This window comes from Heliconius melpomene, chromosome 11 (assembly GCF_056956725.1).
Source record: "Heliconius melpomene rosina isolate 202511_hmr_F chromosome 11, ASM5695672v1, whole genome shotgun sequence".
Classification (NCBI taxonomy): Eukaryota; Metazoa; Arthropoda; class Insecta; order Lepidoptera; family Nymphalidae; genus Heliconius; species Heliconius melpomene.
The window spans coordinates 80,059-107,133 of record NC_140399.1 but is presented as its reverse complement, the minus strand read 5'-3'; the positions used below and the strand labels follow the sequence as shown (position 1 = coordinate 107,133).

Sequence of the window (27,075 nt, the reverse complement as noted above, 5' to 3'; positions counted from 1 at the left end):
CTTTGTTGAATATTTGATGTGTGTAAATAGTATGTACCTATTAAAAACAAACTTCAGGGAGATATGACAACAAGTTATTAAATATTTAACTTGACTTACAACAAAAGATATATTTTACAGCAACATACTCATCACGTGCTTACATAGAGAGGCGTGCGGCGGCAAGCCTTGTCTTGCAATATTCCGTAAAGGAGGTCCGACCGCCGACGACAACAGGCGCTGAGTCACGCTCGTACCTACTGCCTACTGCCTCGGACTCGAGTACTTGTTTACTCTAATTAGTGTGCACTGGACATTATGCTCGAAGATTTTGTTCTCATTTTAATATCAAACCATAAAAGTAAAAAAAATAATAAAAATGTAAGAATATACATAGAGTAATGTTTAGTTAAACGCGGTAACCTTGGGAAGTACAGGTTCGAATCAAACAAATATATTGCATGGCGTTTATCGTCTCGATGTAACCACTGTGTCTCGTCGAGAGTAGTCTCATATCATATTATTTGAACACGCGGGCGAAGCCGCCGAACAAAATCTTGTCTTATGAAAGTTACAATATAAATAATAATACATTTGTATAATGTATAGTAGTGTGTAGTGATAACGACTCACTGGCGGAGAGGCTGGCGGCGGCGGAGAGCTGCGGCCGCCGACTTCCGTCCAAGCTCCACACTTCCTGGAAACCGAGCAACATGTTGTTATTGTCATAATCATGCTTTGTAGCATTATTAAATATTCCATGTTAGTTACTTGTTATTAGTTAAAGAAGTTATTATCTCAGTGCACTGTTTAATGTTTTAATTATTATCATTTCTTTAACCTACCTACCATAACAAAAAGTCCTAGAAAATGTTAAAAGCGAACCAAACAATAAATTCAATATTTAAAAGAGTCGTCACGTCCATTGTTTAAGAAAAGCATAGCAACAATATATAAATTAATTTTTAACAAAAACAAAAACCGTCTTCTAACAACGAACTAAAAAGTGAAAAATAATTTTACAAAGATTTTATAATTTGGAAGTCGGTGTCAAGTAAAACAAACAGGCTTAGTAATTAGATATTGTAGTAAGGGTGTTGCAGCATTAGTTTGACACCGACTTCAAAATTATAAAATCTTTATATAATTATTTTTCACTTTTTAGTTCGTTGTTAGAAGTCGGTTTTTGTTTTTGTTAAAAATTAATTTATTTTACGATTTTTAGTGATGGGTAGATCTTAAAATGATGCTTCTTGAACGAGTGGTGATAGTGGTGGTAGTGGTTGTCAACGAATGGTTGTGATTGTTCTATGTAAAACTTCATTTAATTAGCTATTATTTTTGTGCAAAGTTACATTTTGGTATATTGACAAGAACAAACATAAAAAGTATTCGGGTGAATTCGGAATCTCCCTTTTTTGAAGTTGGTTGAAAATGAGAACATCCTCTTTTTTGAGATTGGTTGAAAAGAAATGCAACGATCAGGAATCTCACTTCTGACATCAATTTAAAAAGTTTTTGCTTGTAACTATTACAGTATAATTAATTTCTGACCAAAAAAAACAAACTTTCTCAATTTTCTCCGGATTCCATAATCGAAACCTAACCAAACTTTCACCAAATTATCCTTGAAGTGTATCCTTTCAAATAAAAAAAGAATCATCAAAATCGGTTGGCGCGACATTGAGTTATTCGGCTATTAGTCGCGCACATGCATAATGCAAATTTAAGACTTATGTGATTTTCTCATGGATACCATTGTCAGACATGGACCAAAAAAAAATGGGACCATTCGGGAAGCTATACCTTTCAAATAAAAAAAAATTATCAAAATCGGTCCACCCAGTTAAAAGTTATGAGGTAACAAACATAAAAAAAAAAAAATAAAAAAAAAAAATAAAAAAAAAAAAAATACAGTCGAATTGATAACCTCCTTTTCTTACAGAAGTCGGTTAAAAATGAGAACATCCTCTTGTTTGATATTGGTTGAAAAGAAGTGCAACGATCAGGAATCTCACTTCTGACATCAATTTAAAATGTTTTTGCTTGTAATTATTACAGTATAATCAATTTTTTTCAAACTTTCTCAATTTTCACCGGATTCCATAATTGGAACCTAACCAAACTTTCACGAAATTATCCTTGAAGTGTATTCTTTCAAATAAAAAAAGAATCATCAAAATCAGTTGGCGTGACATTGAGTTATTCGGCTATTAGTCGCGCACATACATAATGCAAATTTAAGACTTATGTGATTTTCTCATGGATACCATTGTCAGACATGGACCAAAAAAAAAAAATGGGACCATTCGGGAAGCTTTCAAATAAAAAAAAATTATCAAAATCGGTTCACCCAGTTAAAAGTTATGAGGTAACAAACATAAAAAAAAAATAAAAAAAATAAATAAATACAGTCGAATTGATAAACTCCTTTTCTTACAGAAGTCGGTTAAAAAATAGTTTTGCAGCCAATCTAGTTGATAACTGAAAGAGTTATAACACTAACTGAAAGTTGTACAGTCCTGGTGATGTCATGATAAGGATGTCAGATAATTGGACAAACTACCTATTAATGACTAATTCTGCGAGCTTTTCAAAATGGTTACAACTGGAATAACACTATCGTGTGGACACGTCGGTCAACTCCGGTTCTATTGTACTTACTTTAAAAGAAACACCTATTTTAGTGCAATATTTCCACGAAGTGTGTATTCGTATAAGCATAAGTCACATGGATACTTCAAAAATAAAGTTTAGTCAACATTAAGATAACGTTTTTGGAACAAACGAAGTCGCTCAGTGACGTAAACCGAATAGATAGTGCTTTTAATTTAGGTATACATTTCAATATGAAATATGCGATTTGGAAAGCGCTCGTCAAGCGCCACTGAGCAGCCCTCCGCCGCCCGCCCCCACCCACCCCCACCCGCGCACCGACAGCGACGGGGCGGGGGCGGGCGGCGGGGGCGGGGCGGCTGCGGGACTGATAAGGCATTCACCATAACCCGCCTTTTACGGCCCGCTGACTCGCAACTCGCGCGTATTAAACCTAGAGCCCTGTCAATAGCGACCTTTAACGCAAACGGTGTCAAACGCCAAAAAGAGGCTGTGAGCGCCTTCGCGCACGCCCACCAATTAGATATCTTATGTATACAGGAGACTTTTCTTAAACCTGCTGTTCGTAGTCCTGGCATTGCGAACTACAGGATTGTAAGAAATGATAGAGCCACCCACGGTGGAGGCACTATGATTTATTACAAGAAGAATTTACACTGTATACCACTCGACCCTCCGTCTCTCGAAGCAGCCGAGGCGTCGGTGTGTCAGGTATTCCTCACAGGCCATCAGCCTTTAATTATAGCTTCTGTTTATCGTTCGCCGTCTAGGCAATTATTAGAAAGCGACATTTTGGCGCTACTTAGTATGGGAGACTCGGTCCTTCTGATCGGGGATTTCAATTGCAAACATAGACTTTGGAATTCGTCGGTGACTAATGTCAGCGGCAAGAGGCTTCTAGCCTTCACTGAGAAATATAACGCTTGTGTTATAGGCCCGCCTTCTCCCACTCGCTTTAGTGTCCTCGGCACAGGCGATGTACTCGATATTGCCATACTTTCGAACGTTGCACTGTCGCAACGTTCAATAGATACCATTCTCGACCTAGATTCGGACCATCGTCCTGTCATTCTCAAGTTAGGTGACGAGCGCCCCTCTGGCCCTCCCACCAAAACTGTGGTCGACTGGAGGAGATTTGCAAAGCTCCTCCGCTCGAATGAATCCCCTCTTAAGGAATTAATACCTGGCATCGCCGACTCCGCGGCGCTAGCGATAGACGCGGCGAATAAATTTACCGATTATATTTTAAATACAATCCAGAGTTGTTCGAAAGAGGTAACAAACTTGCCCGACGGTAGGTTTGATATCTCAGAAAAGCTCAGGCGATTGATTAGACGCAGGAACGTAGCTATGCGACGACACGATGCCTACCCGACTGACAACAATCGTAGGGAATTTTACAGATTAAAGAGGAGAGTTCGATTCGAATTCGAACTTCTGCGCGGTGAGTCGTGGGATAAGAAGCTCGAGGGGCTCGCTCCATCGCACCAGGCATTCTGGGCGCTGTCGCGAGCTTTTAGAGTCGATTGTCTCTCGACTATGCCTCCTCTAGTTAGGTCAGATTGTTCAATTGCCGCCGATGACACCGAAAAAGCGGAATGTCTCGCTGACAGTTTAGAGGCTCAATGTACCCCGAGTAGTCAGCCCTGCGATCCGAGCCACATTGCGCGTGTGGATTCCGCGGTCGCAGAATGGGCGCTGACGCCCCCGCAAGGGGAACCGCTCCGCCCGACCTCTGAAGACGAGGTCAAAGTCATCATCAAAAACCTCAAAGATAGGAAGGCCCCGGGGCCCGATAAATTGTCTAATAGAATGTTCAAGTCCCTACCGGCTCAGTTCATATCTCTATTGGTCATTATTTTCAATTCCCTTCTTAAGTCGTGCTCATTCCCCGACGAATGGAAGGAGGCCATAGTCATAGGCATTCCCAAGCCTAATAAGCCGCGGAATATCCCGTCCAGTTATCGACCTATCAGCCTTCTCAGCTGTTTAGGTAAAATTTACGAGAGAATCATTCTCGTTAGACTCTCAGAGGTGGTAGAGGCCGACTCTCTGCTCTGCAATGAGCAATTCGGTTTCAGAAAGAAACATTCCGCCATACATCAAGTCCACCGTGTTGTAGAGCATATAGCTCGATACAACCTTAGGGATCCTTCTCACAGCAATACAGCTGCTATTTTTCTCGATATAGCGAAAGCTTTCGATAAAGTCTGGCATAACGGCTTGATTTACAAGCTGCGCGCCGTTTACGGCTTGCCAGACTGTCTCGTACACATCCTGCGGGACTTTCTCTCGAATAGATACTTTCGCTATAAAGTCGAAGGCACTCTCTCTTCCCCCCGCCTCCTCCGCGCAGGCGTGCCACAAGGCTCTACGCTAAGTCCTATCCTGTACTCGTTGTACTCCAGTGATATCCCGCTCACTCCGGGTGTTCACCTGGCTATGTACGCCGACGATACAGCCCTCTTCACAACCTCGCGTTGTACTATCCTATTAAAAGATCGACTCCAGAAAGCGGCCCGCGCACTCGGTGAGTGGTTCCGCCAATGGAGAATCGAAGTCAATCCCGAGAAGAGTAAAGCAATACTCTTCCCTCTCAATAAAAATATTAGAGTCTCTACCATCCATCTCTTAGACAAACCCATTCCCTGGGAAAAACAGGTCAAATATCTAGGTGTCACTCTAGACTCTAGATTAACTTTCAAACCCCACATTACAAAAGTCTGCAATAAAGCAAAGTACATTCTCAATAGATTATATTATCTCATAAACAAGAATAGTAAAATGTCACTTAGAAATAAGCTGACACTATACAAAGCTTGTATTAGACCTGTCCTTACTTACGCTTGCGTAGCGTTCGCGCACACCAAGCTTGCTCCCTTGCAAAAAGTGCAAAATAAATTCCTGCGCATCGCATCAGGTTCCCCCTGGTACGTGCGTAATGTCGACCTACATAGAGATTTTGAACTGGAATCGATTCACGAGCACTGCAAACGCTTAGCGAAGCGCTACTTTGAGCGCGCAGGCTCGCACGCGAACCCCCTCGTCGCTGAGGCGTGTAATTACACGCCTCACGCGATTCGTAGACGCCCGCGTAGCGTCCTCTTAGACCCCGATGACGCCATTACCGTAGCAAACGGCCCGTACGTAGGTAGGAAACACACTACACACGCACGACACACACACCGTCGTCGCCGGAACCGACGACGTAGTCTAGCTTATCTCACGGCCCGGCGGCGCCTCGGCGCCGTCGGGTCCAGCGGTTAGGGACCGTTAGCTCCCTTAGATTAGTCTAATTTTATCCCCCGGTCGCGGCTTCTGTGTCGCGGCCGGCTTTGCTTAGAATAGGGAAACTCCCAGCCCGCTCGACGACCGCAAGCCGAGGTTCGAGCCCCGCAGGGGGCGCCCTTGCGTCGTCGGCACTCCCCACAGGCAGCCACACAGTGCCTGCATATTTTCAGGGACAGAGTACCCTCTTCCCTACCCACCCGGTGTCGCTGTAAAGGCCAGTAAGGCTAACAGCATTAAAGTCAAGTCCGAAAAAAAAAAAGAAAAAAAAAAAAAAAAAAAACCCGCCTTTTACGTCAGAAACGTAATGGTATCTTTAGTAAAGAAGTTCAAAACTTTAATTAAATAATGTGCAATTAAAAAAACTGACTCTACATAAGTAGGTTTACTAGCTACTGGTGGTGGCGTTAGTCTTCTTATACGAATTTATGTATTGATATTAAACCTGTAAATTATAAGTAGATTATAAGCTGATCAAAATATCGTTGCATGCATTTTTTAAAGTTAGTGACATTAAACTTTGTTTGTTACTTACCGGGTGTGTGTAGTTGGTAGTGAGTGTGGAGGCGCCATACACGGTAGAGGGCCGCGAGGTGGTGGCAAAGGCGCCCCCGAAGCGCGCGCTGAAGGCGGGCAGAGCGCCGCCTCCGGCCCCGGCGCCTCCGCCCTCGCCCGCCTCGCCGCCCTCGGGGTACTCCTCGAGCACCGCGCCCGCGGTGCCGGTGCCGTAGCTGGGAGAGCCGCCTAGGAGACCAGGCGTTAGGTAGCTTAGTTTGAGGTTAGCTAATTAATGCAACCGTAACATCAATATTTTATAATGTTGTCTTACTAGGAAAAGTTAAACACACCAAGCTCCAGATTCGGCAAAAGTTCATCCAGAAAAATCAAATCAGCTTTCCGCTGTATGACGTTCCTTTCTTACCTTCGCGTGGGGATCGAACCCACAACCGTCGCTAAATATTCTCTCATATTACATCTTCATGTTGGTGGCGTTACTGCGTTACCTGCGTTACCTGCGTTATTGCTCCATATCTGGGGCTGCGTGAGGTCGGCTCCGTTGCTGAAGTAGGGGGAGCCGGCGGCCGGATAGGAGCAGCGCGCGTACACTGCGCCCCCTCCCCCGCCGCCACCTCCACCGCCGCCACTGCCACAATATACACATTATTAGATCTTTTCATAAAATAATTTCTATCGTTTATCTTTCGCTTATAGCGGCGCTTAGCGACGCGGGCGTATAAACATATTTTCATTTTAGACAAGTTAGGTGCCAGCTAGAACATAATAGGTTTGTTTCGAATTAATTCAACTAACTAACTACGACACTCAAATACTATGAACAGACGGACGCTACGACGAGATTAGAACTCCATAATAAATAATAAATAAAGATATTTATTAACAAACAGCATACTGTTTACAACCCACTTGTACCCAACTACCCACACTAGGATTCCTGTATCGTGGGTTCCAAATCCGAAAATGTTGACACTCGTTTTACAACAGATAAATAATATATTAAATAATTAAAAAAGAAAAGTAAGTTTATATCATTCTGATTGCATAATGATATAAAGATCATTTTAAAACACGGTTAATTTCGTTACATTTTGAGAAATTGTAAATACGTTGAGGTTCATAAAACTAATAAATCATTATTAGGTAGGGAGGGATTGTACGTCAGGCTTTCAGTGTCAACCTATAACTGCGATATCATCTGCATGACAGACTATACCTTAATGTCTTAGTTGCCTTCAACTTAAACATTGTAACTTTCTTTTAAAAAACTAAAGACGTAATAAATTACTAATATAATTAGAGAGCGGTTTAAGTTTAAAGTAGGTACGGAAGTCACAGATCACACTACGTAACGGAAACAATACCAGTTCATCCATCAAACTGTGGCGAGGCGATGGAAGACCAGGCAGTACCAGTGTGCCTCGCTGTCACACTTAAATCTTTAATAAGTTTAAAAATGGTGGAGTCTATTTCTCTTGGTTTACAAATGTTTTTTTTAAACTATGAGGTATCAACTAAAGTATGAAACAAATTTATGTAAAGACTAGTGATAAGCTCATAGCTCAGCCCTAGTTGACGTGACATACTCGTACCGTTAAGTTAGGGTAGAGTACAAGCGGGCGCGCCTAATGGCTCGGAACGTCTCGCAAGCAGTAGTCCCAACACACACATCACACGAGTGCGCGACAATGACGTCATACAACATTTCACATGCGTACTTAATGAAATATAAATAAGTCGAAAAAAAGTAACAGGCATCGTCATTAAGAGTTGTGTCTGGTGAGGTGATGAGGTGATGAGGTAGACTCCACCAGAGGTCCGCCGCAGAGACCGGCCGCCGAGGCCAGGCTGCGAGTCTCCAACCCGGATGTACCCACTCGTGTTATGTAAACATTTTGCGACAATGCTCACTCCTGTCTAGTTCCTTACAAATAGACGTTGTTAGTTATTATTGTTTTAATATGGATTTGACGAGTCATATGACACATCCTCAGAATGAACTGTATCTAATTGTTACATACTTATTTATTTATTTATTTATTTATATTTTAGGGAAACACACAGAATACAAAATACACAAACATTACAAATATAAAAGATGACACACAATCCAATTAAGTTTCCACATACAATTTATAGATACAAACAATGAACACAAGATAAAATATACTACAAAATTACAAGTTACATTAAGAAAAAAAAAATTCAATTTATTAATTCAATACATACACACACACACACACACACACACGCACACACACATATATATATATATATATATATATATAAATGAAATAATCCAATTTGCCCTATACAAAATGAAATATACATAATTTATATAAATTAATCACAAGTACAGCAATTTATTAGAATTCTTTTTAAAACATTGACATCATTAATTTTGAAAATATCAATATTGGATATACGTTTTTCAATTAGAATTGTAAGCAGAGCTATATTAAAACTTCATATAATTTGATTAGTATAGACTCTTGCATTTTGAAATCACTGGTAATATTTTATTTTTTAAAGGACAAATAGTTTCCGCACCGTGCATGGTGGTACCTACTGTAAAATGCTATTATTTTTAAGAGAAAGTTGTAAGTTTCAAATGACGTACCTACCTACCTACGTGTGTATTTGGAAAATAAATGAGAAGCCCGCATCCTACGAGCACACTCTTGTACCGGGTACCGGGTACCAGGCAGGAAGTAGGTCCGTACAGCATATTGCACCTAGCTCGGGGTCCCGGCGCGCCGCACGTGCGCACACGCGGGCGGACACGCCACACGTGCTCCCCAGGACCCACGGCCCACATCGACTCGCAGAACTCAACTCTTTAGGGAATCGCAATTAGTGACGGAAGTCCCGCAGTATAGCAACAAAGAGTCGTAGGTACCTACTCCGATATGGACTCGGTCAACAAGTCCGTCAAGAGCCTATACAAACACCTCATTTCGAGACACTTAACTCGTCACTCGACGCTCACAAAAAATAGTACAAATTTAGAAACGATCCAAAGCGCCCTTAAAACGTGTAAAATAGCGCGTTAGTTCATAAAAAAAGAGGAGGATCGTGCAAACAAGCGAGCGCCTCACCTGCCTCACCTGCCTCTCCTGCCTCTCCTGCCCGCGCCGCCCCGTCCTACACTGGCTTCACTCCCTCGCGATCGTCGCGTTGTCAACATTAGGCGTTACATACTTCGTTCCTAATGGTAGTGACTCCGCGGCGTAATTAGTTTGTTGATACAATAATATTTGAGTTTTCCTGTTTAAGTAAACACACAGCTGCCTATTGTTTCAATTACAGGAGGAAAACCGACGACCGGACCACTGATGATGATGCACACTGTCCTACCGCCCGCCAGGCAGCCAGCACCAAACCAAGTATGAAGCTAATAGTCCAGTAAATTAACGTAATTGACAGAATGTTGGGTAATAGTTCGTACAGTACCTACTCGTATGTCGTCCAACAGAGCATCACATTTCATTTGTTTACATCCGATCAAGGGCGAGTGATACAAATGCGCAACGCTTTAGTTCTCACGCGAGGCGTGGGCAGTGGGCAGTGGGCAGTAGGCACCAGCATCTCTGCAGCGTGTACTATAGCTATGCTAAGCTCAAAGGTTTGTTTAGTGGACGCTCTTATCTCACACACTACTAGTCCGAGTTGCGTTGGTTTGTAGTATAATACCTCCTGCTAAACTAACTATAAACTTGTTTAAACCATATACCTAGTTATAGTCAATTAATCGTTTCACTTTAATTATAATTAATAATGTTTTGTATGTTTAATTGTATTATTTAATTATAATTAATAAATGGTCAAGGGACTGACGGTATTTATTTTGTCCTTTTTTATATTTTAAAAGAATAAAGGTTAATTCCGTTGGCTCTTTGATAAAAAAAATGCATAAATATTTATTTATTTATTTAGGATCGTCAACAGAAGAAACATGGCCAAATTACATCGAGGTCTATTTATAAACTAAATGCTTTTCCAATTAAAGACAATCACAGCATGTACCTACTAATAACATTACAATTAGTATTAATTACATATAGATTAATAGAATAAAAATTGTAACTGTAAATTAAAGTAATATAAAAGTCATACAGTAAAATAGTCTTAGAAAAATGTCAATTAATTGAATGTCTTAAAATTTTATATATATAGATATAAAAATAAAAATAAATACATCAGCTTCACGCTGTATCCCGCATACTCGTATAGCAGGGAAGGCAGCTTCTGCCCTAGTTTCCACTGAATTTTAGAGTTTGATGTTTAAGATTTTCTTTCAGCGAAGAAATGTAAATATTAATACATAATAATTGGTCACCCCGTCGTCGCGTGGGGATCGAACCCACTACCGTAACCTTTGCCCCTAATCCACCACATACACCCACATACACATAAAACAAAGTTTTTCCAATACCAACCGTATAAGAAGAACGGCCTTGACAGTTCAGAGACAGCCAAGTTCAGTATCGCCGTGTGATATCTATTGTTTCAGCGATTTATCAATTTGTAAGTTCACCATTTTTTCATACATAAACAAAGAATCATTGAAGTTTAGTATGAATCAAAACATAGAAATAATTCATTTTAAATAAATAACAGCTCCCACTTGTCGGTATTTTGCTATTCTCATGAGAACTAAGCAATTGTAACAAATCATATTTTTAATTTGTGGTTAATGTGGTAAGCGCTGTTTAACAATAAGCTCTATAGATGTACATAGTGCCACACCACACCAACCCTCTCTCCCCCCCCCCCTCCCCTCTACTCTCGCGAGGCGCGTTGCTTTGCAAACAATCGGTTTGTTTTTATACTCTTCCGTTGTTTCTAAATGAAAAAAGCGTATCCTCGAGGAGACCCTCACGGCACCTTCATACATATTTGCACAGGCACAGGCACAGGCACAGGCACAGGCACAGGGTGTTCTCGACCGCCCGCGTTTGCTCAACTACTTAGCGCATTTGCTATAAATTAATCTTCAGATCGTCAAATACCTTTTGTTTGGCATTCAACAAAAAGTGGGTCGTTATATGTAAATATATTTAACGAGGTACAGAATTCCTTTTTTTATAACTAGTTGTAATTTACCTACTTCGGCCAAATAAATAGGTACAGTTTACTTCGGTGCCAGTTGTCACGCAGTCGGTCTAAGCGTGAAAAGAGGAATGTGCGAACTTGCGTAAATACAAACTTATTAGAACACGACCCACTATACGAGTATATTGTTCGCGGTAAGTCGATAGACGTTACGTTACGTTACGTTACTTACGCTACACGAGTAGGTATGACGATGCGAGTTATTCTTGGCCATAAAACGTAAAATACCTGCAGGTAGGTACCTGCAGTCGTCGCGGCGCGGTGTGCGGTGTGGTGGGTGTGGGGGGGGGGCCGGGTACCTAGCAGTAGGTACGACGCGTTAGTAGGTTAACAGTCGGACGGAAGTGCGACTCATTTCAGAACTTCGTAGAACACGCACACAGGCGCGCTGTAACGGCCCCGGCACCGCGCAGACAGACGACGATCGCATTTCACTGCATTAGCAAATCCAATGAGAACTTCCTAACATCTCCTTGTTAGATATTATCTCATTAAATTTCCAACAATGGCAAACACTTTGTGTCAACGTCACCATCGCATAGGTACCCGTCTATACATTTATGGGTATTTATAGATGTATCAATACGATAATTTGAAAAGGAATACATACGTACTTATTCGGTTCTCACGTTTCAGCGCAGCGCGCAGCAGACGCCCACCGTACAGATAGCTGATACAACTAATTACATTAGTTTATCATTAGTTATATTTAAACTCATTTCTATGGCGCGATCTGGTCTTTGTCACGTAACTTATGGAGGCGAATGTGACTCAAATGAGCACTGATTCATTTGACAATCGTTCTAGGAAGTCAAAGTCAACGCGACAAAACGGACTATCGACTGTTGTGTAAATATCATTTGAGTAAAACTTCTCAGACGTGACTTCCTTATTCCTGTACTTATCAATAATAACAAAGCGTCTACAATATTCTAATGACTTAATAACAAAAAATACGTACGGAACATAGTTTTAATAGAAAATTTACGCCTTTAGTCTCTACTTAACTTTGACATAAAAAATACTTATATTTTACATTTTTTTTTTTTCATTTTCTTGTTGCACCCCACATACACCAGGTTAGGCAGTTGGAACCTGGTTTTAAGACACTCCGTTCTCCATTTTACGCCGAATCCTGGAGGCATTGCGTGTTGAGTGGCGGAAGTCAACGCCAAAACGAAGAAATGAGATTACAAATTTAAATAATAATTTCATTTCCTCGAGTGGGGATCGAACCCACACCATTTGCACTTACAGCTACACACTTGTGCTCCTGCACCACAACTGGCCTCGATTTTTAATATTTTACTTAAAAAAATACTTTTCTATGAAGCGTATAAAAAATTAAACTTAGGAACCTAACACTTCAACCACTGAGCCATACGATTCTGTAATATATGTATTCTTTTCCGCAGGACGGTTTAATATAAAAAATCAACAAAATGATTGTGGACGACACATGTAAGCTCATAGTATTAGGGAACGGTTCTAGATAGTTCCGTTCCAATGACAATAAAATTACAAAAATAAACTTTGCTTGTGTAAACAATGCTCGCGTTATTACGAGCGGAGCAATTAAGCCTACCTACTGCGCCGTGCTGCGCGCGCGCACCCGCACACACGCGCACCCGCACACACGCGCACCCGCACACACGCGCGTCGGGCGCCGCTAGTTGCGCGATAACAGCGCTCCACCAAACTTACAAGCTCTACAAAACTATTGTTTTGTGAATGGATACTCTAATTGATATACTATGTGCACAGGTAGCTTCAGATGTAACACATATTAAACAGAAATAAGTTACATATGTCGTCCTTCCTATTGTAACATACCTACAGGTGATTGTTTAAAATTGTATACACTGGTATACGGTCTTATATTGGAAACTAAATAATTAAATTAACAAAATAAATATATACCTAATAAGTATATTCAGTATTATTTACAAAATAGAATTTATATAAATTACAAGTATTTATAGAGAGTAGACAAGATTCTTGTTTTATAATAAACAAATGAGTAACTCAGTGACGTGAATAATCGAAATATGATGTCGCGCGACCGCAGTAACGTTACTTTTAATTAGTTATTAGAGTAGTTAACAAGAAGAACACTTGAGCGACCGCAGGCCGTTACGCGCGACCGCAGAGAACCACTTTGTGCGTGGGTGTTGGGTGGTGGGTGCAGGTTTATTGGAACACAATCCACGAAGAAAGCCATTAGAGAAATGTTCACTGCCGTTAAAATATCAAATTCCTGTATCTATCCATTTTAAATAAGTAAGAAAAGTTTGAGCGTAAACAACATTATATGAGATTTATGCCGTGTCTCTCAAGCGAAGTCACGGGTTCGCGCGAGGTGTTTGCGATTATAAATTATGAAATGTTCCAGCAAACGAACATATCGAAATAATGACTATAAATAAGTATAATGTCCGATGTGTTTGATAATGGAAAACTACTGTACATTGCGGAGAGCGCGCACCGCACGTGACGGCGAGGAATGCGGCGTGTCGCAAGCGCGGGCGGCGGCACGTAGCGTCTGCGCCTGTACCCGCCAGTACCCGCCTGTACCCGCCAGTACCCGCCTGTACCCGCCCGTACCCGCCTGTACCCGCCAGTACGCCGCCGCGGGACATGGTGCTACAACTTACATGGAAGTATTGATAAAGTAGCTCAGTTGGTGTTTGCTGGTGGATAAGTAAAGGTGGATGATGGTTCTTGTACCTAGTAATGACTTATAGCGTGAAGCTGACGCTTCACGCTGTATCCTACTGTTGCGTGTTGAGTGGCGGAACTCAACGCCGCTCCTTGCCTAGTAAGTGAGTTAAGAAACACACCGGTGTACCGGTTATAGTACATACTCGTAGATGTCATTACTAAAATTAAAATGTTTATTGCATAAGCCTTTCGGTTTTATGGAAATGATGTAGGTACTTAGTTTATTTGAATGTATATATTTTTAGATTTAGTTTATTTTTTAACATTTTAAAATGAGATTAAATCGAGTGGGCAGATCGTAGTACAGTTCAGTAGTGTTGTTGTTAGATAAGAGCCTCCAGATGTAACACTTGTGTTACTTTATCAGCGTTGCATAATTTTACGCGTAATTATTTGAGTAATGTATCGCCATCGCCATCGCCATAGGTAGGTACGTATTATCTATATAGAGACGATTGGAGGAAATTTTATTTATTTAAATTATTTGAATGAGACAACCGGACCCTACGGACCTACTAAAATTCGGTTATTTTGACATCATTAATATGTAGTAGGAGGTGGGAATATATACTTAGATCATTTTTATATTGATAGACTTAACCAGTGAGTGGTAAGTTGTCGTAACCCACGCAAGCCACGCGATGCCCGCGAACCATTACATTCGGATTCGTTATTGCTGTCAGCGGTATTACTGGGACTGCCTTGTAAGTTAACTGTGTAAAGTCCGTAAATAAAGATTATTTTTCAAGTTTAATCTTCAATCCCTACAACTAACTACATACGTTTGAAACTTGTTTCTGTTACCGTATCGTGCATAAGTAAACAAGTGGACATTCACTAACGAGCCCCGCCAGCGTCAACAACATTAGCTATGAGGATAACTTATTAACTAACTAATAAAAATAAACTTGAAGGAAAATAACAAATATTCCTTACGTGTTGTGTTCTGCAGTTACTTGTTCGATGCTCGTTCGAGGCCGCTTTACTTTCCGTTGTCTTACATTATATAAGTGAGATATTTAAGGATTGAAACAATATTTTTTTCGGTTTAGTCTAAATATGCCTTAGTTTTTATCTGTTTCTGGACGAAATTATATGACATTTTAGATTTCTGCACCTCCACCACATTGTACATAATAACATTTCTGATTATTTATACCTACATTATAAATGAAGTTATTTTAATTATGATTGTATGTTATTTCATTTATATCTACTCATATTTCAAATAAGTTTTTATAAGATAAAGATGAACTAATTATTGGTCAATGTGCACCAGTAGGTGCCTAATTGTAGGAGTACTGGACGGTGATTCTTTAGAGTTACCGAATATTTAAACTATAAATATGTACTAACTTAACTCGCGCCCGGGGCAGAATGCTTCTTCAGCGCCCCCCAGACGAACCCATTTAATTTCATATGTAAAATATACATCCAAATTAATAAATGAATAAAATCTTAGGCTCAAGCTTAGCTTTAAATGAATGGTCTTTACATAATTAAATCAAATGCATATTTTATATTTGATTAAATATATATATTAAAATAGTTTTGCGGTCCATTCGGCGCCCCTTTGAGAGTAGCCTCTGGAGCATGGTGCCCCCCCCCTGCCCCCCCCACGCCTCTGTATGTAGGTAATATAATTTACAAACGGTAACCGCTGACGCCTCGTGTCGCGTCGAATTTCCAGGAAAGATAGACAAATGATAATTTTGGGGAAAGTCAAATAAGTGAGCGTTCGAAATAGTTTGCGAAGGAGCCATTAAGATAAGACTCAACTGGCAAGTAGCAACACTGACTGGCAAGTAGCAGCTAACGACGGCGCGTCATCTAATGTATTACACTATTAGTGTCGGAGCACTCCGCTCCTCAAAGAGAAAAATAGAAATGTCTTTCCCGGTAAATGTGGATATTGACATTTTTTTATCAGGAACGACCTTTCGATAAAACCTATGTTTGTAGCTTATTAAGCACGTGACTTACCTAAATACCTATATGGGATTTTGAAAAGATTTTTCTTCTTTTAGTTATCAATAATTAATTTTAAAAAATGTTATGACTAATTACGTGTTATGAAGGAGAACAAAGGAGAATTTTTGGCACGAAACGCCATAATCTGAGCACTGAACTGAACTGAAAATTCCTTCAATTTTTATTTAATGTCAGTATACTTCAACGTGGAACTCTTTTGTCGCTTCGCCTACGGAGATTATATTCTATTATGTAGGTACATAGTCCTTCATGCATAGCAGCTCGAGGCCGGGACGGGAAGTAATAAGGATACAATTGACTAGAGTAGAGTACCTCAGACAGCTGCAATAGTGTAGGTCACTTGGTACAGGTTACAGGTATCCTATCCCGTGTAACAGGTGTACCGCTATGGCACATATTATTTAAATTAAATGTACTATAACTACTCACCCGTCGACGTGGTGATGGTGGTCGTGGCTGTAGGGCGGCGGCGCGGGCGCGTAGGGCTCGTAGTGCAGCGCGCGGTAGTCGTCGCGGCGCTCTGGCGACGGGCTCAGCTCGGGGCTGCGCCCACGCAGGTACGCGCCATCCGTGGATCCCCCGGGCGCCGCGCTCGCCCCCGGTGCCTTGAACAGCGCCTCCTCGAGGTGCGCGTAAGCCTGCATGTCGCGCGCGTGTGGCGCGTGCGCGTGCGCCGGCCGCAGCTCCTGGTAGCTGCGCGAGTGGGACGGCGACTCAGGGGCGTACCCGAACCCCAGCGGGGGCGGGCTGTCCACGCCCCCCGCGCGCCCCGCGCCGCACTCCGCTTCGCCATCTGCGACAACGGACCGTTACTGGGGGGGCGCCCATTGGCCGCGCACGTGTGTGAGCGGGTCATATATTGTAAATGAGCATCTTCCCATAGAGGTAGTGCGAGCTCATGACTACAATGTTTATATCCAATCACAGCTTAATAAGATATGTGTTGCATTGAATTGCAAGTATAACGCTATAATATGGAAAAACTAAAACTTAAGTCTAAGTTGGTAAGTGTCCCCTGCGGTCACACGACAGACATGAGAGCAAACAGAACACGCAGGTAGATTCTAGCGTCAAAGTACTAACCTTTGAGGCAATTGTTGTTTACTTCGTCTATGTAGGCGTCCAGCTCGAAGGTCTCTGCGCGGTGCCAGGCGGAGGACCACGCGTCGTGCAACATCGTATCTAATACCAACTACACACTTCCGCGAGACAACTGGCGCGTGCACTCACGGTGACGCTCGCGCGCGGACTGGCGCAGGCGCAGGCCGCGCGGCCCGCCCCGGCGCTCGCGCCCCGCTCGGGGGCTGGAGTCACTCCCCTTACTCCCTACTTTACTTCATTTCAGGAAACATCGATATGTTTCGGGGCCCAAACAATATAACGATAACTTTGTACGTCAAATTTTATCTCTTTTAAAGTCTTCTCTTTTATTAAGCATAAAAATATCAGAGATGTTATGAGTGTTCCATTGGCCTCACAAAACTATTACTAATTCAATTTATAAAGATACTTCATGCAATTTTCTCACGGTCATTGTTCTTTTTTTTACACTGTTTAAGCTTACCTTTCCTCAGTCGTATGGAGTAGATTACCAGCTCTCAGCTGATCGCCGAGGAGACAGATAAGCACAATCAGCACGCGAGCGCGTTATCGCGCGCCGACCTACACCACCCTTACTGCTGCAGACACACCACATCGGGTCACAGAAATGAAAATAACGAGGATTTCATTTATTAACTTTTCATAAGCTCCAAATAAAACTTCCAATGGTGATAGATATTTATAGAATTGGTAGTAAGTAATTAAAAATTAAAAGTAATAAAAAAGATTTCTAACAGGTACGTGGTATAATTCGTGAAAAGCGGGACTATGCTTGTCCCGGTCGGGACGCGTGGTGCTGGGGCGACCCTGGTGTGTAAGTACACTCGTAGGCTTCCCATCTACGGTTCAGTCGTAAATACTCAAATATTATTACCGATATAAAATTCGTCTATTAAATTGTTTTGATTCTAAAGTGTTTGACATACGACATATTTATCTCCTGACACACTGTTAAGGGAGTTTAAAACGAATGGATGCATCAAATGTGGCTACTAAATTATACAGTTTAATAGAATGACTTCGACGAGCTCTGATCGTCGTCGGAAAAAAGGAGCCAAAAAAGGCAATAACACAACAGGGGGCCATCATAACGTCTGTCATCGGCGATCAGACTGCAGAACACTTAGGTGCCGTTTCCGTGAAGCGTGAGCCGCCGCGGGTCGCGTGTCCCCACAAATCACCAGCCCGCGAGCTTTCTCCCGGGAACCTATAAATTGTATCACATTAACGGTTCCTAGTATCGCGAAGAAAAAACGCGCGCAACGTGCGACGCGCCGCGGACGCCCCGCCGCGCCACCCCCACAGCCACCCCCACGGCCACAGCCACGGCCGATCATCCTTTGTTTTGAGTTACGGATTACGGAGCCAACTATGATTTATACCACAACAACATTCTACAAAAAATACGGCGATTGTTAAAAACAATGAGCGCATAATGACAGTGACGACTCCATCAGACAGACAATGACGACCAGCGGCGAGGGAAGAGTGGTGCCCCAACCACCCAACATGTGTGTACCACTCTACGTATTTACTATTTACGTTATCTGTGTTTTGGCAACATGTTGCAACTGCCTGATACTGCGCGCGCGCAGATATGACACTCTACGAGTGCACTTTTAGGTCGATAGGAAATGTCTTAATAGAAAAAGATGTTTTTTTTACTAGATACCTTCAATATGGTAACTGGGAACAATGTAAGAAAAATACTCTTGCTTGACCTACGATATTTATCACTTACGTTAAATGTTATGGCTTTATAAACTAGAAAAAAAAACACATATTTTTATTACATCTTATAACTTAAACTTAATATGATGGCAATAGAGTGTTTGCCTTGCAACTCAGGTTAGTTGCATGAGTTTGTTGTTACAGTCTGTAGATATGTCCCTGCAGCTCGCCTATTCACTTTTAATAAATGAGGGACTTCTCCTTCTCTCTCTCCTCCTTCCTACTCGGTGTTAATTTGATGTTTTAACCTACATATTTCATTTAAGTTAATGCTACTTTAAATAAGACATTTATGCTCTAAAAATATAGTCAGCTCTACAGACATAAAACTTTTGTATAATCTGGTATTAAAAAAATCTGAAAAGTATGACTTTCATTTGTCGGTATTTGTTAATACATTCAAAACCGGTGATCTTGTAAAGGATTAAAATGTTACAAGAATATGCAATTTTAAGCCGAATGAAGAGTTTTGCTTTGTTTTAAATAGAATGCGCTAATTAGTTACCCGGAAGTCGGTGGGAACCGCCACTGAGCCATCGCCGTAGGAGAGCCTACCTGCGAGTGCGACCTGGTGCACTACCGCACTACTCACACATATAGTGAGATACGAAGGCCCTACGTGAATATACTCGTGTGAGAGTGTCGTCACTACTGCTGGGTCAAAGAGTGTAGAGAGACAACCTAACTCGGCTAATATAAATATATGGAAATTGACAACGAATGCAGAGAATATTTAAGGATTTAAGAAATAAAAAAAACATTGATTCTAATTTTTCATTATTAAATACTTTGTAGCGTGTTTACTTTATGAGAGTGAGAACAATTCACTCTTACAAACAGCATCTGGGAATTCTTTAAATAATAATATACAGAAAAAAACTATTTTATTTCAAATTTTAAATATTGAAAAAATTTAGATATTGAAATACAACAGTGATCGTTTATTATGACCACGTGACCACGTGCGGTGACGTTAGCTGCCTGTTGGTTATGGGTTCGACTCCGCTCTGGCACGACAGGGCGCGGCGTTGAGTTTCACCACTCAACACGCAAGCCTCAAAAACCGGATCCTACCCCGCTTACTCTGCTGTGTGAAAAAGGAGTGAAGCTGGATTTAATGTGTTTACTAAAACATAAAACCGCCCGCATGGTTTGTTTGCGACTCAGTGGTCTCTCTACGACGCGCGACGTATGCTGTTACTTATTTACTTACCCTAACTTATTCATATTATAATGACTCCAGGTCTAACGAGACATACCTGTAGCCTACAGGAGAGAGTCGCTAGAGAGTAGAGACTAGAGTACATAAGTATTTAGTTTATTGATACTTGTTCGTTAAAAGTAGTCGAGTAATGTTGTTTAGCGTTGAAAACAAACTAATTACTTTATATTTTGCTAATGTTACAGTAACGGGGATATTTTTAACTAATTGTTAATTATTAATTAGTGTGAGCTACTAAAATTACTAGTAAAACTTAGGTACCTATTTGAAGAGTAAATAACAGTGTAGCGGCACGGAGCCCGACTGTGTTGAGGGTTTGATTCACACTCGAGTGAAAGTATTATTTCTTCGCCTAATAAGACCTAATAAGACACAATACCTATCCTAACACTCATCTCTCCTCATCTGTCTACGGAGCTAAAGACTAAAACAAATATGATGTAACGAATACATAAAGTGATGTTGAATAATATAAGTAGTATTTATGAAAACCACAATAATTATTAATAGACTAGGTACTTCATAATTACTGATAGGAGATAATTCAATTAGGTAGGTCTCGGTCGGACGCGGTAGTACCTAGTAGGCACCTACCTCTGTACGTACTGACTGCTAACACACGGAACTGGGACGGTGCTGGGACGGTTCCCTGGGTTTACCCTCCCTGTTATATGAGGTACCTACCTACATATACATCGTGATGTTAAACAACGAAGAAGGCACGATATAATAAATTTATTTTTCTTAGCTTTATGCTTTGTCCCATTTATATAAAGGAGTGTTTTAACACTATGTTCTCTCTGCATAGAGTGAAGTAAGTAATTCTTGTTATGAAATATGAATTTACAATCATTATGTATAAACAGTTAAACTACCACCACTCCCCATGGGCGATAAGCTTAGTGGTGATAAATCATGTTTTTTTAAATTTTTCCTATTTTTTTTTCTTTTATATTTTAGAGCTGTTGAATTTTGTTTATGAAAGCTCTAAGGTTTTATTTAAAATCTATATACAAATGTATTGTGCAATATTTTTACAAATCTATATAAAGATATGACTTAACGTTTATTAACGTAACACGTCATTCTTTTACTATTAAAAAGAGGATTATTTGAGACTACTCGTACTTAACTACTTAGTGACTAATTACTTTGGAACGAAACTAAAGACAATAGGACAAAGGGCACAACCCTCTGCGGATTTTTGTTTGATTATTCACTCGCAGCTCGAGCTGATGCCTGATGCCGTGCCAGCAACTGAGCCACTTCCGGCATCCACGGCGACATCCGCCCCGAGTCCCCACACGCGCAGCTAGCAGAGCTGATAACGAATGTATATTTCTTCTTGTATTCAATATTCTGTTCACATTATAATGTCAGAGCTAACAGAGCTAACAGAGCTAACAGAGCTAAGCAGAGTAACGGAATAATTAATACTTTTTACAATTCAATAGTAATTGTCACAAATATCAGTCATTAGCGCTAATTTTTCTCAATTCATCACAAATATCTTGCGCCATTAACTTACGACGTGTAAATAACAAATATCATTGTTAAATTATATAAACATTAAATCCTTTATTTAGGATTCAATCCTTTGAGACCATCGTGGCATACCTATTAGGCAAAACGTTATTATGTGGGTTTGGCCCAACTCGGGAATTATTTATATTTTCCTGCTCTAGGAGGCAAGAGCGCGGCGTTGGGTTCCGCCACGCAGTACGCGATGTCCCGAAAGTGAAGTAAGAAGCTTAATATACCTGTAGCTTTTTCTCCATAATCGATACCTACGAGTATCTTTATCATCAGTTTATTTAGCATCTGCTCCGTTTGAATAATTCGTTAGTGTCAGTGATACCGTACGGCGTAGGTACGACTACCCTACATACCCTGCGCTCGAGGTGGTGCGGTGTGTGTGTGTGTGTACTCCTAACTACATCACTACTTAAATACATATATTTGATGTTGCTTTTTCTCACAAAAACAATTTTAATGAGGGCCCGTTGTTGCCGAGGGGGGCACGCGCGGGGTACTGGGCGGGGGACGGGGACGGGGGGGTGGGGGCGACAGTTTAAATAAATAAGATATTAATATTTTGAAGCGAGGGCCGGAGGTCGCGCTCGGCCGTTATCAGACCGCCGCCCCCCGGCACCCGCACGCCTCGCCGCGCCACTCGCAATTACAAATACTCTACCATGTTAAAACATATAATTGTGTTTACATTCGCGACCGACCGACCGTAGGTACCTATTTACTAGAGATTACAGAAAGTTGTCTCTACACTATAAAATGATATAATTTTGACGCTTCTACTGCCTGTTCTGTATTCTGCAACAATTCTAAAAGCATACATACTATATTTCTGTACTATAAGTATATTATCACTAATATCGTTTAAGTATAATATATTAGCAAAGATATCTGTAAATTAACTTTTAACAAAAACAAAAACCGACTTCTAACAACGAACTAAAAAGTGAAAAATAATTATATAAAGATTTTATAATTTTGAAGTCGGTGCCAAGTAAAACAAACAGGCTTAGTAATTAGATATTGTAGTAAAGGTGTTATAGCATTAGCTTGACACCGACTTCAAAATTATAAAATCTTTGTAAAATTATTTTTCACTTTTTAGTTCGTTGCTAGAAGTCGGTTTTTCTTTTTGTTAAAAATTAATTTATTTTACGAATTTAAGTGATGGGTGGATCTTAAAATGATGCTTCTTAAACGAGTGGTGATGGTGGTGGTAGTGCTTGTCAACGAGTGGTTGTGATTGTCCTATGTAAAACTTCATTTATTTAGGTATTATTTTTATGCAAACTAACATTTTAGTATATTGACAAGAACATACATAAAAAAAGCAACGATCAGGAATCTCACTTCTGATATCAATTTAAAAGTTTTTGCTTGTAACTATTACAGTATTAATTAATTTTTTACCAAAAAAAAAAACTTTCTCAATTTTGACCAGTTCAAACTTTCACCATACTATTCTTGAAGTTTATCCTTTCAAATAAAACAAAAATCATCAAAATCGGTTGACGCGACATTGGGTTCTTCATCTATTTGTCGCGCACATACCTAATGCAAATTTAAGACTTATGTGATTTTCTCATAGATACAATTTTCAGATTTGGACCAAAAAAATGGTACCACACGGGAATCACTCAATCACCTTTCAAATAAAAAAAAAATCTAAATCGGTTCACCCAGTTAAAAGTTATGAGGTAACAAACATAAAAAAAAATACAGTCGAATTGATAACCTCCTTTTCTTACAGAAGTCGGTTAAAAAGTGACTACAATACATTACAAGCTAGTTAGAGTATTTGTAAGTTGTAAAGAATATAAAGTTCACTAAGAAAAGGTCATATTTTCAATCTATGAAAAATATGAACTTGTTGAAAATAATTAATTAAAAGGTATTCGAAAGTAGAATATTGGGCTCGGCTGTACTATATGCACAAAAGTGAGCATTGTTTCCTCGGGACAAACTATAGTAGGACTTGAATATTTGTATATAAAGCTGATATCTCGGCTATACATACCTCACCACGTTAATTCCACTTCTGATAATAGATTTGAGTCTAAGCAATTACATTTGTTACTAGGAGTAGCAGCTAGCTGCAGCCGCGTCGCGGCCTCGTTATCGCCCCCCACCTCTCCTACCACCAACTACCTACTGCAGGCAGGCACTCGTGTCCTACGAGCGTAACGAGAACTATGAATTGAGATTCTATTATATCTTTAATGTATTAAAAGTGTTATTCCACACTTAGGAAAACGTATAGAGGCAAAGTTTCTCATCAAGTTACGTCGAAGTTCCTATAATTATCAGTTGGCTAGAAGGAATGCTACTTGTTAAATCTACCCCGTGGAATCGCGCTTGGCGCGGCTCAGTGGGCAGGACGCTTGGACGGGTTCCAAGGGGCGCGGGTTCAAATCTCGGTACGATCAAATTTTTGTACGTTTTCTAAGTAAGTAACTATTATATTGATTTTAAACTAAACAATGAATATGAGATGCCAATACATATAGAGAAATAATTTTATTGTTTTTTCCAGTGATTTTTTTATTAATTATCTACTTACTTTAATATATATTATTTGACTAATGGTTCTAACAGCATTGAATTCCAAAAGAGTGATTACATATATGTATATGCATCAGCGTGTGTATGTTTGTGTATGTACGTTACATGTTACGTAAGCTCATATCTCATGACCTCCCGACGTACACACGTCGAAGCGGGCCTCAGATAATGCTATTAGAGACGGTTTATTATTACCATTCATAAATGTTAATCTCCATACTCGTTTTATCGAGATATCGATAAGTATTTAGCGTATAACTAGTGGCTCGCTCTAGACAACACGCGAGCGGCACCGCCAGCCACCTCCTGCCGCCTGGTCCTTAGACTAAACCATGATTGTCATATTGACTCCTGATAGCGCACAATATAAAGTTATATACCTGACTCTACAAGTAAGTACTCTACAACTTCTGCAAATATTTAAATACAACCTTAGGTACAGAATAGTAACGTAAATTAATTGAAAATAATATATTAGTTCGACTTTTAACTGTTTGTGTGAAGTTATGCGAAACTCAACCTGTTCCTTATCGCCACAATTACAATTACAACAGCAAAGACACGTCGTAGAGCGTCGACAGCCGACTTGACGTAAGCTCTCTACATCTTGTTGACTACTTGTTATAATCATTTTAAATAGTTTAACAGGATTTTGAATTAGTTTTCAATTGACTAAGTGGTTTATCGCAGACAAGGAGGAGGCATCAGGCAGCTCGAGGCAGCACGCGGCAGGCGCACCACATTGTGTTGGACACGTACTTCCCGCGAACCGGCGCGGCCGTCGCGAGGGTCGCGCTCGCGGCACGTACGACGCGTGTGGACACTTGTGTTATTTCAAATACATCATTTATTTTATATTGAAATATTATTTATATCATCATTTTAGATTTAAACATAGAAAATTTTACATTTTCTACATCATACCAGTTTATGTTATTTTTGTTATAAATTAAATTTGTTTATCTTTGTATATCTTTAGGCATAAGGTTGTAGTAGGAAATAGAGAAAATGTATGGAAAGAGCCGAGTGCAGAGGACGTAGTGGAGTGAGTTGTGGTGTGAGGGAAGGGGAGGGGGGGCAGGTCAGCGCGGGCGCACAGGGCGCTCTTATCGCTCGCCTCACCCCGCCCCCTCCGCGCCAACACCCGCCCGCGCCCGCGACAACCTCTATTCCGTTGAGTTAAATGTGAATCAGGTCGACGGCTCTACATTTTTTCTACTTAAAACATAATAATAATGCTATATGGTAAAATTGACAACTCAATTTAAAATTACCAAATAGATCCGACATAAATTAGACATAATGTCATAAATGAATCGGAATTTGTTACTTTACAAGGACAAATATGTTTCACAATAGGAATAACCGCTAAGTAAGAAAGGTAAAGAGAGCTGTAGGTAAGTAGCTCTATAGCTGGGTAGCTAGGTCGTAGTACGTGACGACCTCAGCTCGGGTATGAATTACATTTTAAAGAATGAAATGTAATCAAAACATGAAACCAAAAGTATAGCTCTCTTATGAATGAAACGTGAGTGGAGAGTGTGGGAGAGTGCCGCCTCGGGGAGATGCCGCGTCTTGTTAGTTGTTTCAATCTAATCTAAGCAACCAGTGCAGGCGTAGCCGCAGGAAGATGCTAGTAATGCAATCATTTTGCAAAGGTTCAGGACATTCGATTTACTAACGAAATACTTTAATTATTTTCGCAAGGAAAAGTTGGGTGTTAGTATGCACCAGTCACTATGTAGTGTTTTTATAATCAACAGTTCAGTATACCAACAGTTTGACTGGTGGACTTAAAGATACTTAAACATTTAGGACCGTCTCTTGTAACATTTATTAAATGTAAGTTGATGTGTTGTCCACTTAGGATACTAGCAGGTTATTGTTCCTAAGAATCATAATTTTTTATTGGATTATAGAAATACACAATTGTAAAATAAACCTGTCAAGTAAATATCAACATAAAGACAAGACAAGAGATACTTACAGTTGCATATGTTTAAAGAGTAGCAAATATAACAGAGGCTCTAGAATACGTCTCGCGTTGCTCGTGACTACTTCCAGCAGGATGAAAGCTGAGAACAACCCTTCACCACTTTGTTTTAAAATCCTTTCACACATATTCTCTCAGCATTCCCAAATCTTGAAATGTGTTTAAAATCCTTATTTATCCTTGCTACGACGATACCTACTATTTATTTTTTGTCCACAATTGTATTGTTCTAATTACCTACAACTTAAATGTATTTAGATCTACCTTACTATCGAAGTACCTATCTATAATTTTATATTAACATATGTATATGTGTGATTGAGTTCTTACTCCACGACCACGTCGGCGTATATCGAATAAGAGCACTGTGGCACAGGGGTGGTGCTGCCAGCGACGGCCGCGCTGTCTGCGAGCTGAGCTACTCACCGATTTAGGTGTATTTGCTCCGGAAACCACTTTCATTTCTTCTAATTTCTTCATGTTGACGTTTTCACATTGAAAACTAAAGTAACTAAGGCAATTAAAATGGCATTAGACCGATAACGCGCCGCGGCACAGGTGCAGCGCAAAGGAGGTCACCGGTGTCGCGGTCTCGCGGTGTCCAGGTGTCGCGGGCCGCGGTCAACACTCGCTAACAATAACAAGGAAGCCCGTGCCGGGCGCGGCTCGCGGGCAGCGCGCGCGACTGCCTAAGTGCCTACTGCCGCGA

The 27,075-nt window shown here is 40.5% G+C and overlaps 1 protein-coding gene across 6 annotated transcripts in view; it reads right to left on the bottom strand.

The window, feature by feature from the left end:
* Positions 1-27,075, bottom strand: part of LOC146534218 (transcription factor BCFI-like) — a 35,448-nt gene that overhangs the window by 7,689 nt on the left and 684 nt on the right. The window contains exons 1-5 of one of the 6 annotated variants that reach the window (XM_085192425.1): positions 26,793-27,019; positions 16,657-17,020; positions 6,897-7,027; positions 6,419-6,627; positions 613-676 (exon numbers count right to left, since the gene is read on the bottom strand). In XM_085192425.1, coding sequence (XP_085048551.1) covers positions 613-676; positions 6,419-6,627; positions 6,897-7,027; positions 16,657-16,871 — 619 coding nt within the window. In that variant the 5' untranslated portion in view covers positions 16,872-17,020; positions 26,793-27,019. Of the gene's footprint in view, positions 1-612; positions 677-6,418; positions 6,628-6,896; positions 7,028-16,656; positions 17,021-17,310; positions 19,643-26,792; positions 27,020-27,075 lie in introns of those variants that run through there. The other 5 variants (XM_085192424.1, XM_085192419.1, XM_085192420.1 and 2 more) reach the window with 5 other exon arrangements.